General features: G+C 35.4%; 1 protein-coding gene across 6 annotated transcripts in view; it reads left to right on the forward strand.

Moving 5' to 3' along the window:
* The window catches only part of vti1a (vesicle transport through interaction with t-SNAREs 1A), a 139,482-nt gene that overhangs the window by 1,342 nt on the left and 116,075 nt on the right, over positions 1-22,065 (forward strand). For all 6 annotated transcript variants that reach the window (XR_014609067.1, XR_014609068.1, XM_084135897.1 and 3 more), the window contains exons 2-3: positions 7,351-7,409; positions 7,965-8,075. Coding sequence is in view for 4 of the 6 variants with exons in the window: in XM_084135897.1 (XP_083992023.1) it covers positions 7,351-7,409; positions 7,965-8,075 (170 nt within the window). In the remaining 2 variants the exon portion in view is untranslated. The remainder of the gene's footprint in view (positions 1-7,350; positions 7,410-7,964; positions 8,076-22,065) is intronic.

Genomic DNA, 22,065 nt, shown 5'->3' on the forward strand with positions numbered 1-22,065 from the left:
TGTTAAAATAGAAACCAGTTCTTTGTGTGTTTTTACAGTATTTCTTTAATCCAATTAATGCAGAGTATTTTGAGATGTCTTTCAAATACATATATATATATATAAAATATATAAATTATTCCAAACTTGTTTAATTTGAAAAACTTAAACTCAGTTCTATAACCAAACAATAATTGGCGGTCCCCCTACAGTACCACCATGGAGCCCCTAGAAGTCACAGACTAGGTCTAGGTTTATGTCAAGTTTTCTATACTAAACATGGGCTGTTTCATCACATATATGTTAAAATTGACTTTATCTGGGACCCTTTAGGATTGTGAGTTGTCATAAGTCTACTGCCACTTTACCTGTCTTTGTGCTTTTAATTTCTCAAATCAGACAAATGTGTTTCCATGGAAACAATGCTATGAGATGAATGTGATGTTGGATAGGTGAGAGAAAGCTCAGATGATCTAAAAATAACCTTAAAATAGCATCAAACATGTCTGTATAAGGGAAGGAAAATGTTTCATACTCTTTTTTTTTATCTCCCCCCCCCCCCCCCCAGTCCTTAAATAAAGGACTCTAATTCTCATATAGTCAACACAAATATTGCCATGAATATGACTTTGCTATATTCTTTCTTTGATATTTCCAAATTCATTATTCTTGTTTCCTTGTTCTTGAGACACATTCTTGCTTGTTTAAAACATTTGTTGACAAAGAAACCGCCTCTTTTTTTCAGGCCAGTCTGTTTTTTTTTCATGATTCAAATGTAACATATTTTGTAACATTGTCTTTTTTTTGTCTGTTTTTTGTGTGTTTGGGTCTGCGTGACTGTGTAGATGAATATGGCTCTTTCTCATAACTATAAAGAGAGAGAGATTGTCCTACTGCTCATAAAACTACTTCACTATAAGCTAGGGATAAAACGATTACCTTTTTCACGCTAAACCAATATAAAATATCCTGACGGTTAGTATTATCGTTTAAAATTTAATTAAAGTTTGATTATCGTGATTTTGAAAACTCGCGGTAAATCATCATGTCCAGGCAAGTCTGACACAGAGCCGTTAACGGCTCTGGTCTGACACAGGCGCGCGCATGAAACGTTGTTTTTTGTTCGAGAAGAAATGGCGGAAGGCAGTGAAAGAGTTCGGGAGATGTTTCAGCCTTCTAGAGGTGTGGTCATATTAAGTCTTTTACAAAAGTCCCGAGGGAAACTTTTCAGAGGATGGTCACCCAGTCTGCAGAACATGTCGCTGCAAAAGAGGAAACACTTCGAATCATCTTCGTGACCACCTCCCTCTTGTATATCAAACGCAAGTAAACGTTACATTACGTTACCCTTTAAGTTACCTCAATAGCAAAATGCGTTTGGGAAATAATTGGACACAAAATATTGTTTTGAGTAGAAATATTTTACATTTAAGTTGTAACTAACGCAAAGCCTCCGCGAAGAAAAGTTCGTAGCAAGACGAACGAACAGGTTCAAACAAGACTATTATTGGTGACATTTAAGGGATAATGTATATTAATTGTATAATGTAACTTTACTTACACAATTTTTTTTACCTCAGAAATAATTACGGGACATGATGAAATATTGAACTGAGATCTATAGCGATATGACACAGCACCTAAAATACTATCAAAACACTCCAACGCAGCCTCCATTCTTTGCGAAAGATGGACTAAAAGGCGCACAGGAAACAAAAACCTTGAAAAGATGATATACGACCCCCCCAGATCACAGAGATGCCGATTCGCACGGGACTAATATTATGACAGGACCTCTGTGTTCGCCGAAATATGGTAGGTCATTTGCGGGGGGATTTTTACTTTACAAATTACAGACATGGCCGATTCGCACGGGATTAAGATCACAGACAATCTCTAAAATGATTACAAATGACTAGAGGTCACCATAGACCTTATTTATAGCAGCGCCATGACAGGTATTGAAAGTGAGGCTGTGAGGGATATACTTGCCGTGTTTCCAATGGCATCCGCTGTAAAAAGCTGTATAAAGCTCCTAGATTAGGCTACTTACAATTTACCACAGCTTATATTGTCGAGAGTTTTTTGTCAGTTGAAATTTCTTGGAAAGATATTTTTCCAGTGTTTCATGAGCAGAACAATTCAAAAACACATTAATAACCGTACAGCCCATTGAAGAGATGCATGTCTGTCCCTCACAGCCTCGCTTTCATTCCCATTAAAAATCAAAGATGGCACTGCTGTGAATAAGGTCTATTATGAACTCTGTCACGTTCTTTTTGTGCCAGGAGACTCTCCTCTGTTTGGCAGTTTTTTAAGACGGCTGATTCTCCGGAGGCTCAAGATTTTGCTGCTCCATGTCAACCTTTCTCACTTGTTGTGACAACTAACCTATGCCACTCCCACAACATACACACATCAAAGTAACCTGAGCAACTTATGGAAATAAGACATGCACAGGCGAGTTATGTACTCAATTTCCTGCGAAAGCCATCCCACTATAGGTCTAAAATATAAACACTTACAATAGGCTTACCATTAGTGAATCAGGGTAAGATAAAAACATGTTTTGGATGAAGGATTGATGATGTATTGACTTTTGTTAATTTTGAACAAAATTTTGCAGCCAAAGAGTGGTATTGCTAGATATGGTCTATCTTCTGGAAATACTCAGGATGCTTTTGATGTTGATATAACTTTTTGTTTTTCCCACATTGTGAACTTCAGAAATGCATTCAGTTTCAGTACATAAATAAAATTAATTCTACAAGATCTTGTTCTGACTTTGCTGGATTGAAACTAAAAGTCAGTGCAATGAAAGGTTACTTTAATACCCTCCGGTGACTTTTAATGTAAATGATTGCTTTTAGTCACTGTTAAACCTCAGAGGTCTGTCTCATAATAACCTGATGCAGTCCCTCAGTGCTTCTATTGTACGTGAACAAAAGGTATGAAGGATTAATCACTTATTCAGAATCATACAGCAGCGCTCCTTTCGGTGAGCACTGTCAAACAATTGCAGACGCAATTGGCTTTTCTTTGCATTATTTAAGCATATTGAAAAGAATGAGAATGAGAATGTGTAATGTGGTGAATTGTTGAAGCTTAAATTGCTTCTTCAGAGCTTGGCAGACACAAACACTGTGTCATCAGACCGGCCCACCACCAGCTGCTAAATATATTTAAATAAGTCCACTGAATATGAACAAAGCCATAAACAATGCATGCTCATTAGTGATCGCCAAACCTTCCTCACTGTTGCCAGAGGAGTTAGGCTCTTGAATTCAAATCTCAATTATGCCAATAAAAAACACTTTTCTCTTTCCTATAGGTACACAAATTTGTTTGTGACCAACAATGGCAGCCATCAACAAAGTGGCTTATGCTGTTGTTCTCATTGTACAGTATCACATGTGTAGAAACATTGATAAAGACCAGTTGACGGATATAATGCCCTTGGCCATTTTTGTTTTGCTCAAGCCGACTGCATTTATTCACTTGAGAATCTCCCAAGAATTTTTGTTTTGTTGAACAGTGCAAAACTTGTAGTTGTGAAACATGAATTTGAAAATAATGCAAGGCCTTGCTCCATTAAACATAAATGCGTGTTTTTTTTTGTTTTGTTTTTTTAGGTAGATTTGCACAAAGAGAATGAGCTGTCAATCACGCAATGAATAATTGAGTGAAGATGCAAAGATGCATCTACAGGTCGAACCTTTCTCAGTGCATCGCTTTGCCCAAAGAGCACCTGACCTTGTGGTATTGCCCCATGCACCTGCAATAGTGAGATATATTTCAACCTGCCCTATGCCAGGGGTGAATACAGGCCCTAGTGTTTGCTCACCTTGTAGAGAATCGCCCCTGGCTGTTTACACTGTGTGGGCTGTGAGGTTGCACACAGATTTTAAAAATGGATTGATGACCACCAAACGACATTGGAAAGCCAAAGGGCAAAACAGAAGTTCACTTTAGTTTGCAGCTTATTGACAGATTTTCGTTTTGATATCGCTTGATGTTTTTCTTCATGATTAGTGCTATTGCTTGACATGGTTTGATGTGCTTCACTGGTCTTGTTTGATCAGTAGATGTTGTGATATTATTTATTTATAGCGTGCTTCTGTCATTACAAAATTCATATAATGAAAGGATTGTTTTGGTTCTGGATTCTAACTGGTCAAGACAGCTGTACTAAACAACATGATGTACTAATAGGGACTATATTTTTATGCAAAAGTTTGTCACATAATGATTATATTAATTGTGATTTTTATTCAAAAATGGTTCAGTTAATTCTTTAATTTTGGTGTCTTTTATTAGGTGTCTTTTATTTTAGGCTATTCTTTGATAAATAGAAAGTTTAATTGAAATTGTAAAATTGTAAATGTTTACTGTCAACTGTTTTTTTTTTTTTATATATATTTTAAAATATTTTTTTATTATTGTTTTCAATTAAATTATGGACATTGTTGTGGTGCCTAAAATTGCTTGTAGCATAAAAGTGGTTTATATAGGTTTTGGTGTGTTTCATTTATGTATTTTTAACAAAGTAGTAGAGTTGTGCCGCTAGACGATAGTATCGTGTATCGACGATAGTCAGAGATATTGCTGATGGCTTTGACGATATCAGTATGATAATTGGATCGTTTTACCATTAATGTATTAAATTAATATTATTATTATTATAAAGCTAGTATTGTTATAAAATTAATATTAGGAACTACAATTAATTTGCCTTGCCTAAATTCATAACGACATCACCACATAGCCTAACATTTGCGACATCACCGACACGCGCGTATGAGGACTCCTCTAAGAAAATGTTTTTAAAAGACTAAAAAACTACATCCCACATCAAAATTGAATTGCAAAGTGATCCATTCACAAATTGTCAAGAGTGCTTTCTTTAACAGACGCATCATTTAGATCCAAGATGAAAACGGCATCGTTGTTCGTCAGTATTTTGTTTCCATAGCAGATTAACAAAACATATATATATATATTAGGGCTGGGTAAAAAATATTGATTTCTCGATTTGAATCGATTCTCATTTTTATGAAACGATATCGATTCTTAAATCCCAAGAATCGATTAGTCATTCTGTTTTCAGTTGATGAATGACTGGAACATTGTAACGCACATCCCATTCAATAAATCGCAATAATCTTTGTGCTTTGTTATTATTGATATGAAACAAAGTCTCAGATTTCAAATTACGTCCATTTTCTTACGAAATTCAAAAACATAAATACCGTTTTGGCGCTGTGGCGTGAGATCGCTCTGGCTCAGCTCAGCTCGAGAAGCAGCAGCGCGGAGCGGACATTACCTTCTCTTCCGCCTTAATAACACCAGTTACAGCGCGAAATAAACATGAATGAGCATCTGAAAGTGTGTTAAAAGATAGAGTACAACTTATCGAAGTCCGTATCATGTCACATGGAATCGCTCAATCAGTGTTTTTGGCGTGTTTTTACATAAACAATGTCATGTAACGTCACATTTACCTCAGAAAAAACATATCCAGTGACCATAAACTCATTAGTCAGCTAGAAAAATTAACTCTAGAGAGGAGCATTTTATTAAATATATGCACCATATTACATATTCATTATAATTTTTAATGTTCTTAAATATTTAATGCATGTTTGAATAAATCTGGAAAGTTTTTTTTATGACAGCCACCATTTAAATTTTTATATAATTTCATATAACTTTATTATTATAAAAATAAATAAAAGTGTATTTTAAGTGTTTGTATATAAATCAGTTCATTTTTACCTTCAATATTATAGTAGGCTAATGAATAGTATACGGCGAGCGCGTCAAGCATAAAATGCCGCCTCGTCCACTTGGGGAGGCGCGCGCGCAGTCAGAGAAGAAGAGATAAAAGCCCACCCACACTGACAACTGATTGGTTGACTTACCGAAACGGGCCAATCAGGATGCTCTCTCTCGCTCCCGCTCCCTCTCCCTCTCCCTCTCTGCCGTGCGCGCGCTACACGGTTTGGAACACAGCCTCTGTCTCGCATGCGCACTCTTGCTCGCTCGCTCTAGATTCCGGGAGATTTTAACTAATTTGCGGGCATCATGGAGCCGCTATTAATATGCGGGAGACTCCCGGAACTTCTGGGAGACTTGGGATGTCTGTAGGTACTCTCGCATATAGGGCTAATAGTCAATACGAATGGAATGTTATTATGTGTCATGGAACATTGCGCTCCCCAACTCGCGAAAGGTCGGATGTGCTCCATCTTTTGATGGATTCAAGGTTTTCTAAACAAAACTTATGTAAGACACAATGTCATTAGAATCAATGTAATTAGACACAACGTGCACACATGTGCAAGCCAATGCTTTTTTTTCTTTTTTTTTTGCGGTGATGACGGTGACGAGCTCAGACCCGCGGTAGGCATCATGTGACCGCGGTATTGCGGTAATGCGGTAACCGCCCCAGCCCTATTCTTGACCCAAGAAATTATTAAAACGTGTTCTCATCTCGTGCAGAAGTACAGTCATAATGCTGCATCTGTAACGGCGTGAGAAGATAATGTGTGTCTGTAAAGGTCCCGCTGACATGTTGAAATACTCAGATTCAAGAATGATTAGGATCTTTTTTTACCACACTATACCGGGAAATAACCTGATTTAGCCTATTAATAAACACTCCACCTTTGCTAGCAAAATAGAAAAAGATTCTCATATATAAAACAAGCAAATTAATGAGTAAATAAGCAAATTAATAATCAAATAAGTAAGCCCCGCCCCCCTCACGATAATATCGTGTATCGCCGATCTCACAGTCTGACGAGAGGACGATATGAAAATGGAGCATCGCTACACTACAAAGTAGTATAGATTTAGGCTATAATATTGTCATCATTGATAACATTTCCTGTGGTTCCTTCCTTCCTAATAACACCGGAAAACCCACAAGATTGTCTCTTATTTTAGAAAAAGCGTGGAGAGTTAGATACAGTGTATGTATTTCATTTTCCAAATTACGAAAGGGAAATTCAGTCATGCTCTATATTTTGGCCTGGCTCGTACCAGTGGATAAAAACCAATGCAACCTCATTGTAGTCATTCTGAGTGGGTGGCAGAATGGCAGAGTTTGGCGGAGCTGACATCTCTCTCCTCTTTTGAGTTGCCAAGAGGCGTCTCTGCGCTCCTTCACAAACTAACAAAGGCGTTTACACATGGAAAAATAAGACACATCAAATATGGATCTTTGTGCGTGGAGAATGTGTAAATATATCTTCAAATGCAGGCTTGTTTTTATTTGCTCTCTTGTTGTTGCGGGGGAGTCGGGCTGTTGTCATGAAGCACAGCTCCTCCATCCACTGATCAATATGTTTTCCTCTTTTTCTCTTTCAGAGGAGAAGACACAGCTGGTTCTAAATGTCGACAAACAGCTTGAAGAAGTCAGAGAGTTGGTGGGTCTTTGATCAGTAATTTTCACTCACTCGTTTTCTAAATAATGAATTTGGAAAAATTTCCCCCCTGCATAAACAACACCTGCAATGTCGCCGGTGACATGAGACACTCTTCATCTGGCTGAAGGCTGCTCGATGCTAACGGTGTGATCACATCCACATAATGCTCTTTTAAGTGACACCGCGCGACACATTTCACGCCATTATTGGGGGAAGGCGCCGTGGCAGGTGCCGAAAGAAGGGATGTGTGTCACATGTAAATTGTCCCATCATGTCATGTTGATTGGACAGTGTAAATCAGCGGGGCCCTTTTGTGCACGCCGGTTTGCTCACATGTGACACGGACACATGTCGTAGTTGTCAGAGCTCAACCGCGCCAGAGGTTTTAATGAAGCGGCACCTCCTAACATGACTTGATTTGCCGGGTGCCTGAATCGATGCCTCTGCACTACCTCTGGTTGACAGTAAACTAGCGAGACAGTTTAATTGTTTTAGTATCGAAATTATATGTGAAATGGTTTGCTTGTTTACACTGAATTGAATTGGTGTTTCTAGCTCGAGCAGATGGACCTTGAGGTTCGAGAGATCCCGATTCAGAGCCGAGGCATGTACAACAGCCGTCTGAAGAGCTACAAGCAAGAGATGGAGAAGCTTGAGAAAGATTTTGTGAGTATTAAAAACATCTTTAAACAAAAAACAAAAAACATCATGCTTTTTGCGTGAATACTTTCAATGGCCGTGTTCTTCTTCACATAAGCACACAAACATACGCATGGTTGGAAGCTTAGTCCTTCAACTTTAAAACCACTGAAGGTTATCGGCATTTCCACTGTGGTTAATTCAAAGTGTATTTTTTGCAACTACCACTTGAGCCATGGAGAGCAGAGCTGTATTTTTCTCCAGATGTCCTTGTTTAGTTATTCATAACTCTACCTGACCATGAAGAATCTTCCCCACACACATCAAACCTTAGTGAGGTGCTTTTACTCTGAAGCCAAATTTTTCCTTTGTTTGTTTTACATCACAATGCTTGTCTTTCTTACCCCCATACAATGAATATAGCCTTGCTGCTGACATGGCGTTAAAAATAAATAAATACCCCCATACTATGATAGTCTTATCCAAAAACACTTCTTTTTGGTTTCTCTGAGGTGGTCACATTTACTTCATACTGTTAGGAGAGGATATACTGAACACACTAAACAGACATTGATCCTTTAATGTTTGTAATATGAGGTGCCGCCCTTGCCTTTTTCTCTTGCAAGAGTTATTATTCCCTACATTCCCTGTTTCTGGTAAATCTTTTTGAGTTTCAGTGATAATATAAATACATATTTAGGTTACATTTTATTTTAAGGTGATGTTGTTACAGTGTAATTACACAAATAAGTACTATGCAATATTAGTTAGCTACATGCACTTACTATAGGGTTAAGATTAGGATTTGGATTAGGCTTAGTTACTTTTAATTGTGCATGTAACTATGTCACCTTAACATAAAATATTACCTATATTTACATGATATATATATATATACACTGCCTTTAAAAATTTTGGGATCAGTAAGATTTTTTATGTTTTTAAAAGAAGTCTCTTAATCTCACCAAGGCTGCATTTATTTGATAAAAAAACCCCAGTAATATTTGTAAATATTATGACAATTTAAAATAACTGTTTTCTATTTGAATATATTTTAAAATACAATTTATTCCTGTGATGCAAAGCTGAATTTTCAGCATCATTACTCCAGTCTTCAGTGTCATATGATCCTTCAGAAATCATTCTAATATGCTGATTTGATGCTAAAAAACATTCATTATTATTATCAATGTTGAAAACAGTTGTGTACAATTTCTTTTTTCATTGTTTTGAAATAGAATCTTTTGTAACATTATAAATGTCTTTACTGTAACTTTTGATCAATTTAATGCATCCTTGCTGAATAAAAGTATTGATTTCTTTTATCCCCCCCCCAAAAAAAAATTCTTACTGACCTCAAACTTTTGTGTAGTGCATAATGTTACAAAAGCTTTCTATTTCAGATAAATGCTGTTTTTTTTTTTTTTTTTTTTTAAACTTTCTATTCATCAAAGAATCCTGAAATAAAATTGTATAACTGTTTTCAACATTGATAATAATAATAATAAATAGAGCCCGACCGATATATCGGCAGGCCGATATTATCGGCCGATATTAGGCATTTTCCTAACTATCGGTATCGGCATTTATAACGGCCGATAAATTAATATTTAAAAAAATGCAGTGTGCAGTGATTTATGTAAGAATGGCGCTGCCAATAAAGCACCTAAAAGCTGTTACAAAGAACTGGCAAAAGTGGCAAAAAAATAACGGCCGCGTCTGGTGTAGACACAGTGTTAAAGCTCATTCTGCTACGTTACAACATAAAGCAATATTCCAATAATTTATGTAATTATAACACTTTATATAGGGCCATTTTGCATTAAAAGTAGCCAGATGGAGACGCGACACGTTCAGAATTAATACACTTTTAGTAAACTACAGAACAGCGCGAGCAGGAAGCGCGCACCTCACGCGGGCAGAGAACGCGTCCGAGAACGGACACTGTTAGTGATATAAAACGCACACACATGTCTGTTAAATTAAGCAATACTTTTAAGGTAGTCTAATATTTTTCTGACTAACAAAATTACTGACACAGTAAAGGGTAGATTTAAATAAAGAAAAACTAAATTTAAATAAAGAAAAATGAAATTTAAATAAAGAAATTAAACGAAATTTAAATAAAGAAATTAAACGAAATTTAAATAAATTAAACGAAATTTAAATAAAGAAAAACGAAATTTAAATAAAGAAATTAAACGAAATTTAAATAAAGAAATTAAACGAAATTTAAATAAAGAAATTAAACGAAATTAAAATAAAGAAAAACGAAATTTAAATAAAGAAATTAAACGAAATTTAAATAAAGAAATTAAACGAAATTTAAATAAAGAAAAACGAAATTAAGTTAAATTAAAAAACGAGATTAATTTAGATTGATAATAACGGGTAAAAAGTCTAATACATTTTGTTTCTATTATTCTATTTTCCACAATGTCAAAGCAACACAGCTTAATCCAAAACACAAGCTCAGGCATGCACTTTGGTCCATACAAACTCCGCTGTTCTGCGCTCTTGCCAGAGAAGACTTGCGCGTCGGTTCTATTTCTGGCATGCACGCGTTTTCCGCGTGGCTCGAGCCGCGCCTGAGAGACGCGTGTCTCACGCAGGCAGTGTGCAAACTCCAACCTGTTAACATGGGAGCCGAAATAAAAACGGCCATGCCACGCAGTCAGTGTGTCGCCGGCCTTATTCAAGCGCGAATGAGAACCGTTTCGCGGGGGATCCCAGATGTGAAAAAAAAAACAACAACAAATATTCGAATGTCAAATTTTCAAATCGAATACTAACCCACCGAACGAATATTCGGGTCCAGCCCTGTAGCCTAGTTTCACGTTTAGTACATTTTGCTTACTACTTATTTAAAATAGTATAAAACTACTGTACATATGTAATTATAAACGTTTTCATTATGATATTATTAATTTTACTTTACTAAAAAGATCTGAGTTCTTCCTCCACTAAATTAAGATTAAAAATAGAAGAGTATTTAGAATATAATATAATATAAAATGCAATGCAAACTAGTTTGGTTACAGCTCAAATTCTCATTCTATCATTCACCCTGCCTCCATTGCATATCTTTGTCACACAAGTGTTTGATCACCACATTTGAGTGATCATTGCAAAACGTTTATATATTTATTCTGTTTATACTGTGTATTCTATATATACAGTACCCATCAAAAGTTTGTACACACCAATTGGAAAGTGTGTCCAAACTTACTGTACTATAATACACATAAATAATATTGCTACTGTATTATAATATACACACAAATAATATCGGCCGATATATCGGTATCTGGCTTTTTTTTATCGGTATCGGCATCGGCGCCCAAAAATCCATATCGGTCGGGCTCTAATAATAAACGTTTCTTGAGCAGCAAATCAGCATATTAGAATGCTTTCTGAAGGACCGTGACACTGAAGACTGGAGTAATGATGCTGAAAATTCAGCTTTGCATCACAGGAATACATTACATTTTAAAATATATTAAAAATAGAAAACAGTTATTTTGAATTGTTATATATACTTGTATATTTACTTAAATATTTATAAAATAAATATTTATATTATAAATATATATTATCTTCATGTGGAAGGATAACAATGATTGTGCTAACATTTTAATAGAGACTATATGTGACCCTGGATCACAAAACCAGTCATAAGTAGCACGGTTATATTTGTGGCAATAGCCAACAATAGCCTACATTGTATGGGTCAAAATTATCGATTTTTCTTTTATGCCAAAAATCATGAGGATATTAAGTAAAGATCATGTTCCATGAAGATATTTTGTCAATTTCCTACCACAAATATATAAAACATTTATTTTTGTGAGTGAATGCAGCACAATCGCGAACATAAATGGACAACTTTAAAGGCCATTTTCTCAATGTTTAGATTTTTTTGCACCCTCAATTCCAGATTTTCAAATAGTTGTCTCCTATCCTAACAAACCATACATCAATGGAAGGCTTATTTATTCAGCTTTCAGATGATATATAAATCTCAATTTAAAAAAAAAAAGTACCTGGTTTTGTGGTCCAGGGTCACACACACACGCACACACACACACACAGGCACACACAGGCACACACAGACACACACAGACACATATACATATATTATTCGTCTCTTTTAAAATGCTAGCACAATCATTGTTATCCTTCCACATGAAGATAATAGGCTATATATTTTTTTATAAATATTTAAGTAAATATAGGCTACTATATATACAGTATATATATATATATATATATATATGTATGTATGTATGTATGTATGTATGTTTTTTTAAATATCACAATGGTATTAAACTGTTTTATGGCATTTCAGTACCTCTAGCCTTGTTCTCTTTGCAATCCACTCCATTCGCTTATGCCACCATATGAAGTCTCAGCACGCAGCGAATTCACTTCATCATTTCTTTCAAACTCAGCACCTGCACCTAACTCAAGGTGCTCTTGATATCAATTACCAGATGGCTACGGCATCCACAACGATTCCAGAAAGGCTGACATAAATGAGGAGAGTTTTGAAAAGGATCTTTTGCCAGTGATCTGATGTTGTGCCGCTGTGCTGATAGCTCAGATCACAGTGGAGATCTCTCGTCTCCAAGGGGCCTCACGTTCCTCACCGTGGGCATTTAATTGGCCGATGATTAATCTTTAGCTTCTCCCTCTTGACTGTTGCCGTGCTTAATTATCATGCAATTAACACCCGCTGTGAAAGGGTTTAGTGCAACGTTCATGGTTGCATTCCTTTGCCTTTCACCTCATTTTTTTTTTTTTTTTTTTAGATACATTTCTATGCTAACTAATCATGGATATGCAAGATGTTGGTTGCTGTTAACATTTTAAGCCGTCGTTTGTGTTTTATGCTTTCCAAACTCAGTAATTTGGAAACTAAAAGATCAAATATTTTACTTTTTGTATATAATTTAAGAAATTAAAATTCATTGGGCTCAATAGTAATTGTAATGAAATGGAGAATGTTATATTAATGAAAACAGTAAGTAATGTATGTCCTAAACCTCTGGTTTAGTCTATTTATATATGAATGATATAATTGTCCTGATTGAAAGCCATTTTCTCCTTGGTTCTTTGAGTTTATGTGCATTTGAAGAACAGATCCCCCTGAAGCCGCCGGAGATAGCAAACCCCAGAAACTTGTCCTAAAGCTGGGAGATTCAGCTGGCTCCTCAGAAGTGCCAAATGCTTTAGCGTGGATGGCTTATCCTCTCTGCCACGCAACGTGAGCACACACGCACACTTCTAAGAGGTGTCAGGGAGAGGGCCATCGCTGCTCTCTCTAAAAAAGCAGAGGCTTTGTTGTGCTTCCACGGGAAATCAAGGCCTTGTCTTGCCCTTCCCCTCTTCTGGCCTCCCTGGAGCTTCTCTCTCTTTACCCCCGCTCGCACTCACCCGTTCACCCCGCGGTTTGAAGTCTTCGCTCCATCCCACTCGCCAGACTAAGCCTCCTGTTCGGCGGCAGACGGGGACCGGCCGACCTCTTAACCCTGCCATTTTTTTTAAGAGAAAGTAGGCAGATATCAGAAGGACATCCCGAAGGTATGCTCGCTTCATGATGGCTTCATTTTGATAATGGGGGCGCAGGGTCTTAAAGCCGAGAACCCCCGCAGAGGCCTTATATTAGCAAAAAGGCAAAAGTGCTAAATGCTCACAAAACAATAAGTTAAAGCTTATTTGTGTTAGGCCGAAAGTCAGTCAGGGGCCGTAAAAGCCAAAAGTAAATGTCAGTGCCTCTTAGCGATGCTTTTGTTTGGTCAAAAAGTAATGGAGGTGTAATTAATAAAGGAAAAAAAATCTCTTCAAAGCAAGTGGAAAATTTTGATTTCTATTGCTTGATATATCAGTCTGCTCTCTTTTACTTATATAAGGCATTACGAGTTCCACATTTATTTTTTGTTGTTTTATTTGTATCAAACAATAAGTATTAAATATTTTATTTTAAAAAAGTAATAATTGATTTCTTATCTACATTGATTCCCCCCACTTTTATTCAACACTGTATATATTGAAAATATTGAATAAAGGAATTATGGGTGATGGGCTTACATAACATTCCTGTTTATACAAAGCTAGATGTATTTTAATATAGAAAAATTAGTTGTCTCATTGATCAATAAAGAGATGATAAACTAGCTAAACTGCATTATCAGGCTCAATTCCTGGTTCTGGCTCATTTCCTTCTATGAAAGATAGATGGCGACATTGTTCAAGGTATCAGGAAGAGATCGTTGCTCATCACCGCTTTTAGGCAATTGCTAATCAAAGCCGTTTTCCTAGATATAGGTAGACCATCGGTTTCTTTTTGACTTCTTTCCTTTGAGGAACTCTGAGATTAAACACTGTGAATATCCTGGGTGATGGGGGGGTACTTGTTTGCTCATTTAAAGGGCAAGATGGGGTCTTGCTTGAGTACGGTTCTCTTCCACCTTTCTACACCTTTCACAGGACTCCAGCTCAAGCGTTCTGCTTTGCTCTCAGCACTATACTATAGTGTTTTAATCTTTATGAACTGTGCTCTTTTAATGAACTGACTTCTGAGACTAATAGTTTTTTTTAGCAGCTGGCATCACATTTGCATAATAATTTATGAATGTGCTGTTATTTTAGATATTTTATAAAAAAATGTGATGACAAATGATGATTATTATTCCTTTTAGCTATTTAGCTATTTTTTATGTTTGAGTTTAATAGTAATAAGGTTGTGCCTACATTTGTATATCATAACATTTTGCTAGGCTTTATTTCATACAATGCTTTTTGCATTTGTATTTTCTAGATATAGAGAAAATGTGAGTCTAAAATCATTCAGATTTTTATGGACAATGGTTGTTAAACCCATGATTTATTAGCCTATGGATGATTCGATATAAATGGTATGTTTTTTTTAAATAATTTTTGGAATTAATTAGTAATGACATAATTATGAGATGTTTGATTATCATGATTTGGCCTTGAATCAGTTCCGAAGATTATTTTTATAGTTGTATTGTGAAGAAAGCACAGATGATCTTAAAGAAATAAAATGAATATTAAGGTTAATAATGAAATAGTGAATTGTATTGAACATCTTTTAGTGAAATTGAAGCCTCCGACATTTCATGTATTTAATAATTCTGCATAATTTTATCTATTTAATAATTTTTCTCTTTTTGGCTGACCATAAAAGTATTTTGTAAGGTTTAGGGATTTATACTATGACCAATAACTCAAAAACATGAACATTACCGTGAGTTTAATCACGTTTATTGAAGGCATTATTAAGCTTAAGAAGTCTGATAAGTTTACATGTGAAATTGTACAATGTGATCTAGTTTTCCAATGGTAAATTTGCCCTAGTTGTTAAAAATGTCAGATTGTGGGCAGCTTTGTTATTTGTTTATTTTTTAAATTGTCTCACAAGGGTAAATGGATGTCTTTGAATGATTTGTGACATTTAGCGAAAAGTCTTTTTTAGCGATTTGTCAACTGGCAATTTTAAATGACAAAATTACTGGTCAAGGTTCAGGTCACAGATTCGGCAAAACTTTGTTGGAGTTTGTTAAATCCCTTCAGGGGTTTGTCGGATAAGTTAACTGAAAACAGGTTTGTCAATCATCTTGATGAAATCCACTGACTTCAAAAAAACTTTGCTGCACTTCCCCAAGTTAACTTTTAATCGTCAAGCTCTTCTCATCTGTAGACTTGTTGCAGCCTTTAGTGCGCTATATCAAGTTTTACACACACATGCTTTCCAAATAAGCCTTTTGAATCTCTCCGAATCAAAACAGAAAACTTGTTTCTTAGAGTTCTTGTCAAACCAACCAAGTCATCAATTACAGCAGCTTCCACAAAAGAGAAGCATGACAGACATACTTGACCCGGATGTTCGACACTTTTAATCGCCTTAAATTAGAGCTGAATATGCACTCTGAAAAACTCTTGATTGTTGTCTGATTGTTTCACGGCACTAAGAAGGTAATGCAGATTAGAACAGTTGTGTCATTTGAGTATAGCCAGCCTGATTACAAACCTTCTGTGTTTATTATGGAAATCTCACGGATTGATGGGATTCTTTTTCTGAGATGGTACCGATTTAAGAAGGGACTAAATCAATCTTTTGAACGTGTCTTTTATTATGGAGTTGTTTTACGCAGGGCGTCTTGCGGATTGGTTGGTACTCTGAGATGGGATTGTGTGGCTTTGCAGAGATCAGCGCTGTGGCGCGTGCTCTAATCGCAGTGATGGGACGGTGATGAGGTGAAGGACTGTGTCACTCGAGGGAGAAAATCAAGCCTCCATGGCTGGGAATGAAGAGCCCATGTTCTTAATAAGAAGTGGAGGTTTTCTCTCAAGCTAGAAAACTAGATCTGGCCGAGTGTATATTAAAGCCTAATTTTACAGCATTATATTTGGACATTTTTAGATGATTTATGAATTAATATTCTTTTAATTATAGAATAATACGAAAACTATTTAGGCCCATGACTGCATTCAGGATAACATAAAAATAGTATTACAATTTAATTTCTAAATTTCTTTTTAAATACTTTTATTTTTTGTGGTAATTGCAGCATTTTGGGGATAAAATTTAGCTACAAATCTTCATACAAGTATGAATATTTGTGTAATGTGTTGATGATTTTGTGGTTTTTGGTTGTGTATTGTTTATTTGAACTGAGTTAATGATTATCTATTTGTCTTCATAGTTACCCGTGACACAGATCAGGTAGTTTTTCAATTCAAGACAAACTACTCCATGTGTCTGTGTGTCTGTATGAGAGTGGCTGGAAAATCAGACACAGCAGAGCTGTCTCCTCTCTCGGCCCGTTCCTATCGCTCCTGTAAAGTGAAAGTGACATGTGACACCCCCAGAAAATGATGAACTGACATGAGGGACGAAAAGGGGTGACAACATTTTTTTGATTTGCCAGGCCAGCTTAAGTATGAAAAATCATGAAGTATTTATGAAATGTATTATGAATCATTGCCTTGGTCCCCCCCCCCCCCCTTTTTAAACGCACGCACCAAAGAGAGAGAGAGAAAACTTTGACATCTCAGACTCCATAGACATCAATTCGTCCTCCCTTTTAATGGAGTGATATATTTACAGTGCATATATGAAATCTGTAAATTATTGCTAGGTTTTTCTCCGTAATGAGGATGAGAGAGTTCTTTTTTTTTTTCTTTTTTTTTTAAGGGAGCATTTTGGCTGGAATTATAGTGGTTGAAAACTATGGTGAAAGCCTGTGGTAGAAATTAGCTTTTTGTGATTGATTAAAATGAGGCAAATCTGAAATATAACGTCACATCCATCACACTTTTTAAAACATAGAGCTTAAAGAGAGAGTAGGTCTAGGTAGCAAACCATTTTTAAGTCTTTGCTTTTTCCTTGCATTTAAATGTTTGATTAAATAATTTTAGATTTTTGTCCAAGCTTATATTTTTGATATTCGCATTTGAAATGAATTTCTTCCTACATAATGCAGGGTAAACTTGTTCTGCTCTAAGATTTATTTTTATTTCTTAAAGTTATTTGTAGGAGTAATTTATTTATTTAATTGTACTTTTATTTTAAATTATTGTTTAAATCGTATTTTATTATAATATTATTCAGTGTTATTTTGTTAAGTTGATTCTATTTTAAAACATATTTACTTGAAATGCATTAAGCAATTATATCAGCTAGATATATTTTTACTATTTAATTTAATTCAATCTATTATATAATTATAATATTATTACTTTGTTAAATTAGTCAGTCATATAATTATATTTAAATATATTTATCAATTACCACACGCACACAATAAAAATAATGTGTAACTGAGTTTAGAGATCATCTCTTTTCCGACAGAGATATATATACAGAAAGGATTAGCAGAGGCCACGGGATAAATATCTTGTCTTGAACTTCCGTCTTGAGCTCTATTGTAATGAATGGTTGCAGTTGATTTCACAGGACTGCACTTCATTATGACTGTGGATGAGGCCTTTGTTTAAATCTCCATTTGAATTTGGTGCACATAGGGCAGTGACAAATATACATTCATGTATAGAATTAATGATGTGGTTAAGCTGCTGTGTGTTTGGGTATTTTTATGCTAATGATTTGAGCATTCATCCCAGACAATAGTCGCGTTGCGAGGAGAAGAGGGAGAGACCGAGCGAGGCGTTATTCACCGTGTAGCCATTCATTCCCGTGTGTATTCGCACACAATAATAGCATATAAGCTCAGCTTTTTTCTTTATGACTGGTTGCATCGGAGTGTTCTTAGAAGAAACGCTCACAACAGACATCAGATGCTAAATATGGCATGAACTTGGGTCAGAATAAAAAAAAAAAAAAAACACATCACTTTTTTTTTTTCCAGAAGGAGAGAGTTAGATGGAGTGAGAAAGATGGATCGGGGGAGGTGAAGAAAGACAAGAAAAAAAATAGTTATTTTCTGTGCAGGGTTCAGTGAACCATATGTAGGTAGCCACAGGCTAATGGGCGATTGGTCCCCGGCTCGCCAGGTATCCTGTGCCTCAGAAATCCCTCCTCCATTTCCTCTAATCTCACCTTTTCTCTGGTGCTGACCCAGGGAGGCCCGTTTCATTCCCCACTGCACGCCAGAGGAGAGTGCTGTGATGGGAGCCGGCCTGGCCCTGCCAGCTCTGGCAGTCTCCCTCCCCACCGGCTCTTCTCTATTGATTTCTCCACTCTTGCCTAGCCGGGGTCTGCTCTGCTAGTGCCCGCACCGGCCCTGCTCCCAACCCAGCATTAATGTGAGAAAAAGCTCGGCTGCCAGAGAAACGGGCTTTGATTTTTCATTAGAACTGCTTCCATATTTTAATATTGGGTTTAATCGGCGCTTATGCCTTAAAGAAATAACCATTCGCAGCGACTCCCCGGCCTTCAAGAAGTATATGCCGTTTCTTCAATCAAAGCAGCTTGAATTTGCTCTTTTGTTGAGAGTTCACTTGCAATCGTTTTTTCCCTCGCTCTCTGTATGTGGGCAGAGTCGTTAGGTTTATTGACTGCACTTGGTGTTTCGAACATGACATTGACAGAAATATCCAAGGCTGTATTGGATACAGCATATTTATATTATGTAGAAACTTTTTCATGCCATTTTTTATATATTTTTAAATTATATTTTATTATATCGGCCTCTCTTTTTTCCCTTATGTTTATATATAAGAGATTTTCCCTCACAAATTCGTTTTTTTTTAAATCATTTTTTGAATTTGTCATTTTATATATTTTTTTTTAAAAAGTACACTCATTTGTAATATAATATTTTACAAATTTTCTAAATATTATAAATCTAAATTTATAATACATAATAATAATAGTAATAATAATAATAACAATAATAATAAAAATTTATAATGACAATAATGTTAATATATAAAATAAGTTAATATTATTTACTTAATTATACATTTAATTCATTTTAATTATAAAATTAATAATGTTAATGTAATATTTACAAAATATACAAAATACAAAATATTTACAATTACAATCACATGAATATGCTATTGTGACATACGCAGAGTGAAATGTTGCTCTGTGCTTACATTTTATAAAAAAGAAAATAATTAGACTTAAATCATTTTTATAATTGATAACATCTATAATTACAATATTATCAATTATAAATATTATTTAAGTCTAATTATTTTCTTTTTTATAAAATATAAGCACAGAGCAACATTTCACTTTGCGTTAGTATATCAAAATAGCATATTCATGTGATGATTGTAATTGTAAATATTTTGTTAAATTTTACATTATAAATATAAATATTAATTTTATATTTATAATTGTTATATTATAAATAATAAATTATAATCATAAATATTATTTAAAAGTCAGATTTTTTTTTTTTTTTTTTTTTTAATATGTACAAAGAGCAATATTTCACTCTACATTTGTATATCACAATACCATATTCATGTGATTGTTATCTCCGTGGCCTCCATTTGTTCCTGAATTTTCCTTCATGGTTTATTTGTTTTTATTTCATACACAGTGCTCAGTGAATTAAAGGCACACACCAGTAACCTGTGTGCTAATGAGAGACACCATGCTGATATCAGTCCATGTGTTGTGCACAGCTCCTGCGATTTTTTTTTTACCACAAGCGACTAACATAAATGTCACACTGACGCACGCAAAACCAAACGCATCTGTCCATCTATCAGCCGTACGCCTGATTTGATGTTACCAAAGGCTAAAAAATGTATCACAGAGGCATAAAGACCCTCCTGCGACCGTCATTACTTTGTGCCTTTATCTGATATCATATCAAGTGCACAAAAAAAAGTGCTCACTTAATTGCACAACCTCCTACAATTTATTTTCTAGATGTTAAAAGAGAACAGCAAGATTATGTGTGTGCGGATGGATGTGTAGCTTCCTGTGCATGTGTGAATAGTATTCTTTCTGCTTGCGGATGGTGTTAGACCCCTGCTAGGATGAGATGCATTATTTAAGACTGTTGTGATACTGGAGCCTGCTTGAAAAGGTCTTGCTTTCTTCAACCAATACAGCACTTTACTCTAGACCAGATGCACTCATAAAAACACATGACGCTTTGACCGCTGTTGCAGAACACAGCTTAACCACACAAAACACACGATACATGCACACAATGCCTTAATAACAATCATATTAAATATTGCTATGTATTAAATGCCATTCATTGTTAGTCATAGTCTTTTTCTTATCTGCTTTATAGATGTGATTTTTTTTTTACACAAATCACCAGTATGAGGTGAATATTTTTCTTCTTTCTTAGCCCCCCCCCCACACACACACTTCAATCGTCAATTCCCCTTAAACATTTTCAGCAGATTATTAGCTCCAGAAAGAAAAAGGTTAAATGGCAATTTGAGGCAGCCACATTGTGTTTGACTAAAGTCCCATTAATTCGAAATCATAACTGGCCAGACATTTTCCCACTGGTGAGAAATACTTAATGAAACACACTTTATAAATTAAATATCATTAATTACTCTTCACGGTTTGCCACCAGCCGTGTGGTTTCCGAGTGGAAAAGTGGAGGAAAAAGCTTTGGCAGTGTCACTTCAGGGCCTCTCATTAAACTCTGCCCCTGGGTATTTTTATGCCTTTTAATGCCTATCTAATGAACTGTTTACTTTTGCTGCAGTTCAGGTTCCATTATTATTTGCGTCCTTGTGTTGCCGTTTGCTGTCAGTGTGCAGTGTGGTGAAAAAAAATAATGCAATATTAATGATGAACAATAAGAGATAGTGGTTGATTTATAATAAGATATTTTAGGGTAATTATTTCTAACATTTTGAAATATTTTTCATTCTCTTACTTTTTCCTGCCCTTTACATTAATCATAATGTTACTACAGAAACCAGTTTTATGGATGGTTTAAATAAGATGTTTTCTATTTATATAAAATAAATTTATGTGACATCTGCTGTAGTTTTGTTCATATTATTCTCATTTCACAGACACTATATGATAATTTGCATGGCTGATATAAATATTTAGCATGCATGATGCATATGCAATTATATTTTTTTGCATTGTGCATCATGTCAACAATCTTATAACACACATTTTTGACAGGACACTAAAACCCTCGTCTCTGGTTTGATGAGACATGTCTGTTCTAAAAGGCAGTCAGACCACTTTGCATAAAGTTAAGACGGATCTTTGTACCTTTTCCCTATGCTTCTGGGAATTGAAGCAAATTCTCACCCAAGATTAAAACAAGTGACAAGAGAAAGCTTTTTTTTCAGTAGCAATAAGCCATCTTCATTCTTACGATTACAAAGCCTTCTCTCTGGGTTTTTATGTTTTAGTGCAGGTTTTATATTTGAGTGCTCTAGCTGAACTATGTATGAACATTAACATCCATTGATTATTTCTTCTTTTTTATTTTCTAAAAAGCAAGAACTTAATTTTATTTTGTAACTTTCATTCACATCATTCTAATCCATTTTAGGTCATCATGGGTCATGATTA

Source organism: Abramis brama (assembly GCF_963993115.1).
Source record: "Abramis brama genome assembly, chromosome: 14".
Classification (NCBI taxonomy): Eukaryota; Metazoa; Chordata; class Actinopteri; order Cypriniformes; family Leuciscidae; genus Abramis; species Abramis brama.